The sequence below is a fragment of the Sitophilus oryzae genome, unplaced genomic scaffold (genome assembly GCF_002938485.1).
Source record: "Sitophilus oryzae breed Bouriz unplaced genomic scaffold, Soryzae_2.0 scaffold_111_pilon_pilon, whole genome shotgun sequence".
Lineage (NCBI taxonomy): Eukaryota > Metazoa > Arthropoda > Insecta > Coleoptera > Curculionidae > Sitophilus > Sitophilus oryzae.
Window position 1 is genome coordinate 7,173,209 of NW_022145749.1, and position 16,295 is coordinate 7,189,503.

The following is a 16,295-nucleotide window of genomic DNA, read 5'->3' on the forward strand; positions in this document are numbered from 1 at the left end:
CCAAGGCAACGAAAAAGCCGATGAACTAGCTAGGCAAGGATCATCGGCAAATCGGCATCCTATCTTGGTCCAGAGCTAGTAGTGCACTAAAACTCTGGATCAGGGAAAAGCGAAATGTCCACTGGAGAAACAGAACAGGGGCACAAGCACAGCAAAGCCTTTATCAAAGTACCTACACTGAAAAAAAGGATCTCTCAGTCGAAATGAATATGACTTTGACCCAAAAGATTGACGCTTTTCAATATGGCCAAGAACGACGTTTCTTTGCCCAAAGCATTAACTATCTTTTCATAAGCTTTAAAATATTACTTTAGAGAATAGAAGAATCTATCTGTCCAAAGTATTTCACTCTTGACCCAAAATTAATATGCAAAAAAGTTCTTGCTCCAAGAACAATAGTCTCTTTGATTCATGCAAACATTCTTGATTGAAAAGGGACATTTCTTGATTAAAGAGACACTTTTCTTAAACCAATAGCGAATACCATTGACTCAACTAAAATTTATTTTGATCTAAGAGAATGACCTGTATACATCATATACAGGCATATTACGAGGTATATTATTTTCTGATAAATTTAGGTTTTACTAGTCTGTAGTAAGTAAAGTGATATTATTTTCCTCGATAGTAGGTATTTCTGCTTCTTCACTTCTTGGTATTTTTTGGGGTGGTTCATCACTCTACAAGTTACAAAAAAATGTTACATTACGATTAATCAAAGTAAAGCAAACAAATTATTAAAATTATAAGCTTTGGTCACATTTTGAATTTTTTAATACGACTCGAAATTCTAAAATTTTTGTAATTATTTGCATAAAAAAATCGATACCTATATTCTTATTCTATCTTATTCTATTCTATAGTCACGCATGCATTATCTAAACAGGTGCATTAGGTAAATGTCTCTTACCTTCAAATATAGCAAATAAATGCTCTAATTTCCATTTTTTCACAAACTCTTAACGAATCCATATATTCTAAAATTTGTCCATAAAAAATGACAAATGCATGTTAATAACGATCACTAATTTGTTATACGATATGCGTTTAAAAAGCAAATTATGCAAAATTCCAAGTGGAAAATTCCAAGCAACAAAACCCGTGCGTACTATGATGTGCGACCTATGAAATGCGACGTGAGACTGATCGGACTGCCTACTGATTATATATACCGTCCTTCGTCATCGTCTTTGCGTGTCGTTATTATTTTTCAGCAAAAGAGTATTTAGCTATTGGAAAAATGGCCATGTTTCTTGAATGAAGTACTTCCTAGCGTATTTTTGTTATTATCTTAAAACAAAGTAACTTTCACTTGGTTGAATGAAAATAGATTGAAGAGAAATTTTCGAATTTTTCATGAGAACAAGTTTTCTTGAGTTAAGAGAGTTTTTCTTCAGGCAAAATATTTTCTTTTATGCTAAAATAAATTCTCTTGCCACTAGATTTTTTTTCAAGAACGATGACGACTTTAGTTCAAGTCTATCTTTTTTATCAGTGTAGCTCTAAAGCCGCAAAAGGATGCTAATGCTTAGCAGAAATAAAGTGCGGATTACAACAGGCCTCTTGAAAGTGTTACCTGAACAAGCTAAACCTGTATCAAGGAAGTCTTTGCTGCAGACTCTGCGATAAAGATCCTGAAACAGCGGGGCACATAATAGGTCACTGCGAAGCTCTGGATCGCAAGCAACACTTTTTATTTTGGAAAGCTATAGGCTAGAACCGGAGGATCTATGCTCATATTCTATCAAGGACCTGCATAAGTTAGTGCAGTGATAGGAGAATGGGTGCAGATATAGAAAGGGGACAAACACAATAGGCCTCACAGGTCGCAGTGTTTCCGACAGAGGACGGTCCCTTGTTATTGAAAAAAAAATGGTACTACTAATATCGGAGATAGAGAACTAACTTCTGTAAAACCGTCTCTGGTACTGTCTTTTGTCAAGGTCCTGAGACTATATGATGAACTGTAACTCAAGAAATGGAGACACAATAGATCTATAAGGTCATATCTGATATTTACAACAAAAGTACATACCTGATCATCCTCAATAAAACTGAAATAATCAATATTATAGCACTACTCCCAGATATTCTTTTAAAAACCAAAATATACAGAGTGTAATCTTCCTTTATTTTTCGTAACATTTTAAAGTAACCGTAGGAATGTTAATGGTGGGTGTAGCGGCATATATTTATATTCGCACTAAACATTTGTTATGGCGCTCATTTAATCTTAATTTTTTCGAAACAGGTTTAAACAGGTGTTCTGATAACCGTAAGGCCGCCATGCCATTTACGTGGCCAGATAATTTCCCATAAGCCAACTCGATAATTTTAAATGTTTAACTCGACGTACGTAATATGTTGCACAAATAACACACACTGTACCGGAGATATCTAAATAGGATGGCATGGCGGTCATAAAAGAATTGTGTGAAGTTTTCACATTCCTGCATACTTATTTTAAAATTAACCAAACATTTCTAGGCAAAGTACGTGTGTTACGTTATGTTAGATTTTTGAAAATTAGCAACTCTATAAAATAATATTATCCAAATCAAGCAATTATTCAAATTATCACATAGCGGTAATAAACATGGCTTTTTTTGAAAAGAATATAGAATCTAGAATGTCCGCGATCTTACAAATCTATTGAGTCTCCCTTTCTTGAATTTTAACTTATCATACAATCTCACGGCTTTGGCAAAAAAAACGGTTTTACAGAGTTACCTATGTCTGCGTTTACAGAACTTTGTCGTAATTTAATTTAGTATTTTACTATTGAAGATTATTTTATTGTTTCTGTAATTTAACTGGTAGTAATTAGATTTCCCTCAGCTTTGATACCTTCTGAACTTATTTAGCTTTATAAAATAAGACAATGTATAGGAAAAATAGGCTATCCTATGGATCTTAAATAACTACGTTAAAAGGCGAAGAAGCACTAAAAGTTTAAAAGTGGAAATCAAGTCCCTAGTATTCTAATTTCATAGAATTTTCATAGCTTTCTTTGTTGTGCATTATTAATTTTCTTTAATTGCTTTATATTCATTATTTTCTTATTTTATTATGTGTAACTAACCGAATATTACTCTCCTTTTTGGAAATAATTAAAAAATAATAATTCTCGAATTAATAATTCTCGTATCTACTATTAGAAAGAATCTAAAATATTTACATCTATTTATATTTGAAATAAGTTAAAATATAATATTAATAGATCTTAATACCTACTTGCCATAGCTTTGGAATAAATTTCTGGATATTATTTTTCAATTTCTAGAAGAAAAAATATCGAAATATCCATCCTCGATATCAATCGTACCAAAGTTTATGCCACGAATGGTTGTAAGGTTATAATGGTTGCTTTTAGTGCTTTCTTATCGGATAAGATGGCTATTTCCTATCTAAGATAAATTATATGCATCTTTTGATAGAGTAGATTTCTGCCTGAGGGATGCTGGGGTAGGTGCCTATTGGTTCGACTATTACGTTTTCGCCCTAAATACTCCTATTCTTGTCCCTGCTTTGGTGTTGAAAGCATCAATATACCACGTTATGGTATGGTTGTGATCTTGTACTTACTTCTTATCTTGTACTTGCTGAGCAAACGTTTCTCTCTTCCAATCCTTTTTATTGCTCAATACTGCAGTGAGGTTTTTTTAAAAGTTGTACATTTTTGGTATTTTTTAATAAATTTATTATAAGTAAGAACATTTCTAGAAGTTTAAAAATCAGAATGTACCAAACAATGATAAGACCAATAGTGCTGTATGCATATGAATCGTGGACGTTCAATGCAACGGAAAGTTTGAGGCTAGAGATTTGGGAAAGAAAAATACTGAGGAAGATTTTTGGAGGAAAGAAGATAATATATGGACGAGAAGAACAAATGAAGAATTGAAGCAAGTATATCGGGCACCGAGTATAACGGGAGTAGCAAGAGCACAAAGACTGAGATGGCTGGGACACATTGAAAAAATGGCTGAAGAAAGAATTCCTGGTATGATAATGAAACGTGAAATAGGTGGAAAGAGAAAGAGGGGTAGACCGAGAATCAGATGGAAAAAGGAGGTAGAAGAGGACTTGAGAAGGATACCCAAGTAGCATTTGGACGTTATCTAACGTCGGGTATACGTCGCGTTCAATAAACCCGACGTCGGGTACCAACGTCGGTTCGACCGCCTGACGACCCTTATTTGCACCTAAATGGGGAATACAGATTCGGGTCACCCCGACGTCGGTATCTGACCTAATAGGGAATGTAATTCTACCAATTACCAACGTCATATTACGTTGGATTTTAGTCACTTATAATTCGTCGCTAAGCACTTACGTTATGTTTGGTTTCACATTCGCTACCAAGAATACATAAAAATCTAACCAAACTACCTAATTACAAATGGATTCATAATCACTTCTCGAATATAACTATAAGTGCCTATCTAATTTCATATTATAATAATTCTGAATCATTAATCCAGACATCAGTTTTGTCAACGGAAGTCACTTTTTTGATATATCTGATTAAAATACTCCGGAAAACAACGAGCGCCTTCAAAATTAGGTAGATTTGTGAAATAAAAATATCTATAAAAAAGTTACTCGCAAAATATTTTTTTTAATTTTCTAGCTGGTTTAATCATAAAACTGTACTGTGGTTCCCCCCAAACTCAACCTTATCAATATTATTCTACTAGAAATCGAAATGTGAATATAAATTTTAAAAACAAAAAACGATTTTAAAATGGCTGACAATCGGATACGTGTTAAGAATGGCGGATTTCTGTGTCCGACTTAATATGAACTACCAATATACCAATTCCAACCGGGTCTCCAACATTAGTCGTCTCACACGACCGAAGTCATCAAACCGGACGACCGGCAATCGCATTATGACGTATATAATTCCAACGTACGCCACATAACCTCACTTTGCGTATCAGTGCTTTGTGGATTTGTGCAACTATATTTTAGTTTTTGTTTTTTCCTTAAAAAAATGGGCAATCACTTTTTTAAGCCTAACCTCACATATGGGAGGAGGATGGGGTCTGCTGGTTTCCTAAGCTAAAAAATGAAATTAAGATGCACCAGTGTCATGCAGCATCTCTTCCGGATAAAAATCATTTATGGGTGGAGGCAAGACATCACTACTACTATTATTATTTTGCAAATACCTCGACCTCTTTCTGTAAAATGTAGATAAATGTCTAAATGCCTTTTTAGTGTTTTTTAGGCATAAGTTTGTTTACAAAAACTTTTTATTAGGTTATGTTCATGATGTTCATTAGGTCGCAAATGCTACTTAATGGGTTGTATTTACGGACGTAAATAGAAATACGTAAATTAGGTTATAAATATGAACATAAAATACAACAAAATATAATTGGACGTTACTTGAGGGATTATCAGAGAGACGTATCCTATTCGGACAACGGGTAGACGTCGGGCTAGTTCAAGTATATGTACGTCGTGCAATCCAACGTGGGAACGACGTTGGGAAATTAATAAAAATGGTACGTTGTTATTTTGTACGTCGACAGATCGTTGGATTTACCGACTCAGATCCAACGACGTCGCTTTTAATAGGAAAGCGACGTCACGACGTCACAGGTCGTATCACCAGCACCCGACCTAAATTTGCACAAAGTCTGACGTCGCTTCAGGTCAGATTTAGTTCGAAGTCAGATAGATACTACTTGGGTAAGAGTGGATGGGTGGAGGATAACCAAGATAACCAATCAAGCCATGAGCCTTTTAGGCTTTTAAAATTTTTCTATTTACATTTTCGGTATGTCATCCACTGAGAATTGGAGGAGTGAAATTTTCGTTTTGAGGATGTTCCAAGTCCCTGACCTAATAATTCTCCCAGTACTGTTTCGGGCAATTCTAATCATTGTCGCATTGGTATATCTACCGACGACAATGTGCAGTGGTGTTAGGTATAGAATGACCTCCCTTGCTGCTTTTTACCTAATATGTACAGGGTGTTTACGAGGTCGTTTAAATAGGGGCAAAGTTGCTCGATTTGATTATCAAAATATGATCAAATGATCAAATAAAAATTTAAAAATTCCGTATGCCTCCAAATATTTTTGGAAAAACCGAATATTTGCATCTTTATTTTTATAAAACAAATTCCACAGCTTTTTGTGTTCTACAAGATATAACATTATCAAATTTTTAAACCGACGCACGGTGGAGTATTAACATGAAAAAGGTGATCGAAATTCAAAAACGCAAATGTGTTAAGATTTCCCAAAAAAAGATAAATGATAAGTTAAATCATGTCTGTCATGAATGGCGTTGCTATGGGTGTGTTTAGTTGCATTCATTTGTTCCAACGAAACGTCAAAGTTGTTACTTCTCAGAGATAAGAGGTAAATGGCTAAATTTTATGTTTAAAATTATAAATTATTGTTGTTCTTGTGCTCCTTTTACGTTTGTATTATTGTTTTGATTGAAAATGGCTCAGCAAGCTGCAGGTATGTATTCTACAAAAACATATTATTTATTTTGATATTCTCTATACTAACGATTTTTTTTTCAACTAAAAGTTAGGCATTCAGAAAATTTGATTAAATTTGTGACATTTTTATTATTACTTAGAGATTTAGTTGCGCATTTCGAAGAATTCAGCATATTGTCTATATTCGTTTTACTTAGTAAACATTAGGCTTTCATACAGTAAAATATAATACTGCGAATTTTTGCGACTTCGCTGATAAAATGAGAAAAACATTCTTGGTTTCCTCTAATTTGCTAATCAGTGATGTACTAATGTGAGGTGTAAAACGCGATGGCATTGTTGTTTACAAAGCGATCGCATTAGTGCCATTAGCAGTATAGCACAATTTGGCATTAGTAGCGGCTTTAGTGATATGGGAATTGGTCGCGGATCAGTCGTAGCGTTAGTAGTATTAGTTGCGATATTACCATTAGTGGCATTGACCGTGGAAACACTGGAACAGTGATTTTTCTTTCTTTTTTTTAGAATCGCGAATTATCCTTTATTTTGTTCATATTATTTCCTCTTTAATTAAAATAGCAATAATTTATATAAGGTCTACATAAACAAATTTCGATCAACTATCGGTGTCAAATACCCCACTGTGCGACGTTTTGCCGTCAAGCTGCCATCATGAACTTTAATTTTTAAATACTTTAAAATTATTCTTTCTATGCATTTAACGTGTATATCTATTTCAGGTATTGTATAACCTCCTTCCCGGAAGATATTAAAAAGAAGAAAACGACAAACTCGGATATGAAAGTGGCCTTTAAAAAAATATGGATCGGTATACTAATTTTAATGCTGGTTATGGGGGCCATGGGATCCACCCATACCTCAATAACGTCCCTTGTTGTATCAGAGGGAAGTGGAGTTTGGGCAAGTATGTATAGAAGTATATTTGGATAACTAACCTTTTTGAAGTGAAACTTCTTAATACGCGATGGGAGTAAAAATTCAAGGCCGTGACACACCGCGGCCTTGACACTTTACGGCCTTGACAGACGAGCTAGCGAGAAATTAAGTGGTAAGGATCGCACGATCGCGCAAACACCAAAAAATATTTGATTTAAAGCTAAGAAATGCATTATAATAAACTTTATACTGTACCTGATATGGACCAATATCATCTGGCTGTGTTAGGTTAGGTTAGGTTAGGTTGCTGGGGTTTGGGATCATGTTTGATCTCTTACTCGGAGGCCTTGGACCCATTGCGATACTCCTGTATTGTTGTACCAAATCTTCCTCTCATTTTTTCTTTGCGTTAAAGCACTTTCAGCTCTTTGCAAAGTTCCCGATGTCGCTGATGTCGGCTTCTGCTGCTTCCTCTAGTCCCTCCAAAACACCTTACCCTAAAGTTTTAAAGCGTCGGTATTCCAGTGCCGGACAGTGGCACAGCAGGTGCTCTATGGTTTCTTCTCCCTATCCGCATTCTCTGCAGTAGTCGTCGCCAGAAACTTTCCATCTCACGAGGTTTACCCTCATGGGACAGTTTCCAGTGACGACACTAGTAGTTGTTTTCTCTTTTTGCTATCTGCCACTCACTGGCCATAGTCTTCGAGCTGTAGCGCAGTCTTCACGGTGTTCCCACATCTCTTGCTGCTTGGCTTTGATGGCAGTTCCTATAGCTTCCTTCAGTGTGTTGATCGTCACAAGTGGTGGGTCATCTGCCACGGCCTCTCCCCTGGCCCCGTCTTTGACGAGTCTGTCTGCTTCCTGATTGCCCACCACATTGCTGTGGCCTGGCACCCAGCAGAGAGTAGCCCCGCCCTGACGCAGCCAGGACAGTGCTTCTCGGCATTCCATCACAGTTTTCGATCTCACTGATTGCATGGTAATGCTTCTTAAAGCGGCCAAGCTCTCAGAGTATATCACTATATCCCCTATTGGTCTATCAGCAATTTTCTCTCGTATACAACTAGCCGCTTCCTTTATGGCGTAAACCTCTGCTTGTAGAACATTACAGCCATCCGATAGCCTTAAAGATCGTCGGATGTCTAGTTCCTCTGAAAATGTGCCCTCTGAAGTTGCGGAAGCATCTGTGTAGACTGCTATCTCTTGAGTGTTGATTACTCGGTTGCTTTCCCACTCTTCTCTTGTCGGGATGCGAATCCTATACATAATGAACAAAACATGTAAACATGTAAACAAAAGTAATACAATATCAAGTTGATTATAGTGATTTTCTTAGCTGCGTATGGCACAGATCGTTACCCAGTGTTGCCACAAGCTTATTTTTCATCGGGGTAGACAGCGGGGTTGATTGTTTTACTTAGCGGGTCGAGATAGCGGGGTTAAATTGTTTTACAGAGGGGTATCTTCCCCGAATAGGGTAGCTGCGGCAATACTGCCGCTATCACTTTTCCTTTTGCTAGCTCGCGCGTCACGATCGTCTCTCGTGACACACGGCTTTGAATTTTTACTCCCAACGCGCGTAAAGAAGTTTCATTTCAAAAATAATATTTTAAAATTTACTTATGACGTAAATATCTATTGCTGGGTTAAATTAAAATATTGATCTAGTAGATATTTATATTTTAATCCATTGCTTTGTTTTATATATTGATATTATCTATGTTAATGTAATTTAATTAACGTAGCACAATACTCCTAAATTTTTGAAAGAAAAAACGGTTATTTTTTTTTTCAGAGAAATATTTCAGTCCTGTCGCCACATTCTTATTGTCTGATATCTTTCTGCTGCTCGGCAGATTTGCCTCTTCATATATCCCAGTGGTAAGTTGAATATAACTTCTCTCACTATAATCTCTCTAACATAGGCCCGCTTGTACAAACATAGCTTAAACTCAAATTCAAGTAAACTCTGAAAAATGCTAAACTCGACAATTTTATGACGCTTTTTTATGACATAATACCCTTCTAGATTTACCACTTCTTAACCAAAGCCTTTGTAGAATAAATAATAAATAACAAAAAATAAGCTCGGAAAAGCTCAACTCATCTACAAAATTTCAAATCAAATTCAAAGGTGTCAATTGAAACTACAAACAGAACTGTCAAAAATGGGGTTCATATGATTTCGATTCCATCTTTAATGCATGAATGTATACATAGCGTTAAGCTGGATTTATGAATTCGGGAGTTGACGTTCAGTTGAAGTTCAGTTGCAGTTGGATGTTAGCGGCACTTGAGATTCAACATTTTTGCATTTATAAACTATCAGTTTCGGTTGTAGGTTAGGTTTGGAGCCGTGAAAGTTTCCAACGTTTTTCTTTCGATTTAAAAATACTTTTGATATTTTCAAAGTTCAAACATAATAATCCTAAAAATATAAACATTACAAAAACAGAAATAATGAAACAACAATAAGGGTCATTTTCTAATGCACCTCATTCCTGTGCTTCACGTGATCGACAGGCGGTTACTCATTGGCTGCCGTTCCAACTGCCGAACGTCGCGAACTATCGACTTAAATATTGAACAAATTATCTCTGAACTCCCCTGACATCTAAATTTAACCTACCTATAACAATTGAAACGCGAGTAACTACTAATGCGCGATGCTCACTATACGTAACGCCACCTGATCACGTCCTGATAACCTCACGGTTTTAAATTTTAAATCGCTCATATCTGAAAAAATCAAGGAACAAGTTAACAGTTTGATTTAAAAATAACAGTATTGCGCTTAAATCCCTAATTTTAGTACTGTCCTAACAAACATTGTATGTACCTACCTATATTTCCATATTTAGTTTATCTATTTTTATTTTCGTTTCAGCGCTAACTTAAGTAGATTAAATGTCAAGCCAAAGACTTTTTGACACCATATTTCATAGCAAAGGTCAAAAACTAAGCGTTTACCTATTAAAATAACTGTCTAGCTATAAATTGAGATTATAGCGCGTGTTCAAGAATGTATAACGCACAGCTTGAGTTTAAAGCATATGGTTCGTCGCGCCTATTTTATGACTATATATGCGAAAATAAGCCTATTTGAGTCATATTATTGTCACGTTTAGACATGCTGAAGTATATCTGTAATAACAAATATGTAATGGATTAACTACATTTTTTTTATGAAAAGTGTATTCTATTGTAAATCATCCCTTCCCAATGTAAAAAAAAGATGGAATAAAATCGCTATCATATGTAAAATTATACGAAAAATTTAATCGAGCGCCATGTCCTTTTTAAACATTGTCTTGAATGCTTTTGCAAAAAGTTTTATTACATTTTATTAGTTTATCAACAATAATTTATACTTGAAATTACCCCAGACACAGGTCTATGAGATTTCTTCGTAAAAAAGATGTTGAAAATCTTATACCAGACGCTAGAAAATGGCATCAGAGGAGACTTGGAAATGAAGCTCTTATTTTATATTAAAAATTATTTGGGGAAGTTTATCTATCGTCATTTCAGAGCCAACGCCACGCCGCGCCGCTACCGTTTTGTTTTTCGGTTGTTTGTGCATTTTCCACGTCTACGCGGTTTTTTTGTTATTTTTTGTCATTGTATACAGGAGGTAATTGAAGGGTTGTTTTTTACCGTAACTTTAAAACACCCTATGCAATAATTTCATAAGTAACTTTTTCTAAAACATTATTTTTCCATCAGAACCATGTCTCCTAAGCATTTAATTTTTTGACTCATGTGAACACAAGCCTTGGTTAATTTTTAAGAGCAAAATGAACTTGCCACCAATTTGCCATTTTATCAACCTTATAACAATGTGCAATTTTATCAACTAGCATTACTTTATGTTGGATTCTATCCCTTTCTCGCATCCTTTACCAGAAAAACCTAAATGGGTACGTACTCAGCGAGAAGCAGTGAGACAAGATCGGCCGAGTACGCAGTGTGTACACCACGAGCGCGCGCTATTCTACAGTGTTTTTATTACCTAAATCACCAAGTACGAGTCCAGAACGGGAATAAAGGTGAGCCCACTATCCTTATAAAACTATCCTTATACACACTATCCTTATACCCACTATCTTTATACAATAACTCACCCTATTGAACCGAGCCCCTATATTTCTGGCCCGTTTTACTTTATGATGTTATTTTTAAATCTCACGAGGCTCACGACTATTATTGCTGTAATGTCAAATCTACGTTTAATTGCATTAGAACTCTTATATTAAAATTTCAGAAAAGTTAAAATGTAACGATACTTGGTTTTAATAAATATTAGTAACACTAATTGAACTAAGGACATTAAAAAAAACATAACTGTAATCACTAAGTGTACAAACAAACGAGAAACTTGTAAAAATTACTCTAATACTTTGTATTGGACCCCCCTGCTGCTATAACTGTCTGTAGACGGGGGTTCATACTGTCAATGAGACTGCAAATATATTGTGTTATGTTTTCCCATTCTTCTTCAAGAATCAAGCGAATATTCATAATTTCGGCCATCTTCAACAAGATCAACGATTTTTACACAATGTTCGACACCAAGAACCATATTCAATCGTACACAATAATAGTCATCAAAGCCACCTCGTCATTATGAAGAATAATATCAAAAAGTAACGATAATTGAAAAAAATTGCAAAATGTTTGTGGCACGTTCATTCTTAAAAATTAACAAAGGCATGTATTGACATAAGTCAAAGAACAAAATATTCAAGAGAGATGGTTCTGACCGAAATATAATATTTTAGGAAAATTTGCTTAAGATATTATTGCACAGAATGTCTTAAAGATAGGGTAAAAAACAAATCTTCGATTAACCTTGTATACATATTATAATAAGTCCAATACTAAAGGTTAAAATAAATTGAGTTTACGAATTAAAGTTAATATATTTATATAGGTACAGTTTGCTAAAAAATGAAGGAAATAGGGATAAAAACAGAAAAAAATATTATACAGGGTGGCGCACCTCCTTCGCCTCGGTTCATTATACGAAAACGGAAAGATGTAAAAACAAAATATTTTATGGGTATATGTCTGTAATGTGCATAATTTAAAATTATTTTGAAATTTACAGGGTATGTCAGAACTAAGATCCATACCAAAGTTATATTTTTTCTTATGTAACACCCGCTATTTTATTTCATTTTTGGATTCTTGGGTCCAAAAAAAAGTATTTATTATAAGGGTTAAATATGTTTAAAATCTTTGGTTTTTGAGAAGATATTTAAATATGCATGTTTACAATAGAATAGATTAATAACACCCTCTACATTACTTTTCAGAATTAATTCTTGTTCTGAGTTTACAAGCAGAGAAATGAACTTTACTGAAAAATGTTATTGCTTCCTTAAGTTTATACAGAGGTAACAAAAATTGCTGCTGATCTATTTTAAGGATTTGTTTTATATAAAAACTTCGCTATTTCAAATGCAACACCCTGTATTTTTTTAAAGTAAATCGAAACAGATTCAAATGCTCTTTCAAACTATATTAGGGTTTCCTATATCTATCTAACTGAGATTTTGAATAAAAAGCGATTTTTCAATAAAATGGCAATCCAGATGGCTTGTGTTGCCATGGTAATTTTCTAGTGACAGTTAGTAACTATTTTCAAAAGCAACATTAGTTTATGGACATTATCATTTAGATTTATAGCAGTTTACTTAAATTTACCCAGAATAGTTTAAAAAGTATTCATTATTTTATCCAGAAAAATAAAGCAATATCTGCTCGCGGAACGAATGGATATGTTACCAGTGGTTTTATTTTGTGAGGAAAATCGCTTCTTGGCCTGAAGGGCTTATCCTCAAAGCGACTAACTGTCCTAGAAACTTTGCATGACGACACCTACTAGCCCTCTTTGTTACCATTTTATTGAAAAATTGCTCTTTATTCAAAATCTAAGCTAGATAGGTATAGGAAACCCTAATATAGTTTGAAAGAGCATTTGAATCTGCTTCGATTTATTTTAAAAAATACAGGGTGTTTTGTTTGAAATAACAAAGTTTTTATATAAAATAAATCCTTAAAATAGATCAGCAATTTTTGGTACCCCAGGATAAATTTAAGAGAGCAATAACATTTTTCAGTAGAGTTTATTTCTCTACCTTTGAACTCAGCACAAGAATTAATTCTGAGAAGTAATGTAGAGGGTGTTATTAATCTATTCTATTGTAGCATGCATATTTAAATATCTTTAAATATCTCAAAAACCAAAGATTTTAAACATAATGCTTTTTTTGGGCCCAAGAATCCAAAAATGAAATAAAATAACGGGTGTTCCATAAGAAAAAATATAACTTTGGTATGGATCTTAGTTCTAACATACCCTGGACATTTCAAAATAATCTTAAATTATGCACATTACCTTCCTACATATACCCATAAAATATTTTGTTGAGGTGCGCCACCCTGTACATTTTAAACTTGACGAAAACTTTTTGCGTTGCGTTTTTTTGCATCTGGACGTATAGGGAAATTGGAACAACTTTCGTTGCACGTCATCAATGACACCATGCGTCGTCTTATGGAGTTTGCTGGTGGTCGTATTATGATGTGCAACGGAAGTTATTTTAATTTTCCTATATTTCGTTTTTTTCCTATGTTTCATTGTATTGATTTTATTTTTCTTGTGTAATTTCAGAAAATCCCTGAACCAATACTCTGCGCCTACTCGGCTTTCAACGCCCTAGTATTCGTGCCTGCCATAATTTTCTGCAACGCCAAACCGAGAAAGCACCTCTCCGTACTGTTCCCGCACGATTGGGAGTACGCCCTTATCTTGGGCCTGTTCATGCTGGGCAACGGTTACCTTTTTAATACGGCGATAACCAACATTCCCAGGTAAGCATATCGCACACGTATTCGGGTTGAAAAGGTATTCGTACACGTTTAAGTGGATGTCGGTATGTGGTGTGGGCTTTTAACTGAAGAATTGCCACGTTATAAAGTGATAATAAATAAATATTAATAGTCTGTACAACGACTCAAGAAAGATTTCGACAAACGATGGCAAAAAAGGCAGAAGACCACTCTACCATTTTTTTTGCTAAAAATAACCGAATTTATCTAACTTACCTATCTATGTATGGATTTATATACCGAGTATTTCTCTAAAGTTTAAAAAAAATATTAAAAATACAAGAAGTGTTCTGAACTCAAAACTATATTAGGTATTTACTTTAGATGGTCTGTACTTACTTTGCTATAAATATGAATATCGTAAATCATACGGGATGTTCAAAATTCTACGGCAAACTTTCTAAAATATGAAATAATTTTTCTTCGTTTTTTTAAATGGAACACCCTGTATATTATTTTTTCAATAAACGGATAATTAAAAAATGAAATTTTTTTGTATTTAAAGTATTTCAAAATTTTTAACGGTTTCGCAGATATTTGGAGTTTTATATTTCATATGGCATTTTCCACAGTAAATTTTTATCAAAGCCACCCAATGATTTTTCTCTCGTATTTTACCATTGAAAGCGCCATATGAAATAATACTGCGTGTATCTGCAAAACCGTTAAAAATTTTGAAATACTCTAAATACATAAAATGTTCATTTTTAAACTCTCCATCTAATAAAAAAATAATATACACGGTGTTCCATTTAAAAAAACAAAGAAAAAATATTTTATATTTTAGAAAGTTTGGCGTAGAATATTGAACATCCTGTATGAATTACGATTATTATTATTTATAGCAAAGTAAGAACAGACTATCTAAAGTAAATACCTAATATCGTTTTGATTTCAGAACAGTTCTTGTATTTTTAATAATTTTTTTTAAGTAGGGCTGAAAAATATATATTTTTGATTTATTTTTTAATATCTCTGAAACTATGGAAATATATTTATTCATATCTTAGGGTTATCTAAAGTGATCTGAAAGGAAGCCAAAAATGCAATAATATAGAGGGTGCTCCATTTAAAAAAAATCATCCAGGTCCGCTCACACTTTTGAGCCACCTTATAGAAGTTAAAATATTTTCCTGAAATACATCCTGGTACATACTTTAGGTTTGCACTAAAACAAAATTCTCAAGTTTTTTATTCTAGGAGCTACAGATGCCCGACGCACTATTGCGGGACCCTGTATACATATTATTTTAAAAAGCTTATTCTAATTCTAAGTCTATTTCTTTTTCCAGGAAAACGACCAAAGAAGAATCAGAAGTGGCTTTTAATATATTTAACTTATTTGTTGGTGTAGCTCAAATGATATCTAATCCTGTTGGATTGTTATTTGTGAAATTGTTATAATTTATTTTATTTATTTATTGTACTTTTTAAACGTATAGAATCTAAGATGTTTTTAATAAAAACTAATATTATTGTAAATATGTTTTTTTTAATGTCCTTTGATTTTTTATTATTTTTGCATGCAAATATTACTCCCATTCCGCATAATAGTTGAATATGACAGAAGATTATGGAATGACATGTTGATTATAATGTCAATAGCTAGTACTTCCGAGTTTTAATATTTAGTTATCAACTTTATACAGATCATTAAATGTTTGTTCGTGAATTTGCATTGTGAGACCTGTTTAAATAAGCTCCAGAAATATTCACTTTTGCATAAGTGAGCTTCAGATTAATTGATGAACAAAAAATATATTTATCTTATACATTATTAATCAATTACAAGAAAACAGTGTTGGTATTTTAACATATTCTCACTTACACGTAGGCTCAGTACAACTCAAACAAACTCGTGTTAATAAATATTCTATGGCATTTTAAAAGTAATTTACGACACAGCTATTAAACGGCGAAAAAAATCCAACCTTGTTTATATTACTTTTAAAACAAACGGAATTATTTTCATTTCTATTAAAATATCACAGATATAGTAGGGGAGCTCAAGCGGGGATTTTGGGATTTACTC

General features: G+C 33.9%; 1 protein-coding gene across 1 annotated transcript in view; it reads left to right on the forward strand.

Moving 5' to 3' along the window:
• LOC115884883 (equilibrative nucleoside transporter 3-like) overlaps positions 1-15,745 on the forward strand; it is a 41,015-nt gene extending 25,270 nt beyond the window's left edge. Inside the window, exons 6-9 of the mRNA XM_030903598.1 lie at positions 7,210-7,394; positions 9,162-9,247; positions 14,046-14,245; positions 15,556-15,745. Of these exons, the coding sequence (XP_030759458.1) occupies positions 7,210-7,394; positions 9,162-9,247; positions 14,046-14,245; positions 15,556-15,667 (583 nt within the window). The 3' untranslated portion in view covers positions 15,668-15,745. The remainder of the gene's footprint in view (positions 1-7,209; positions 7,395-9,161; positions 9,248-14,045; positions 14,246-15,555) is intronic.
• Positions 15,746-16,295: the final 550 nt, after the last annotated feature.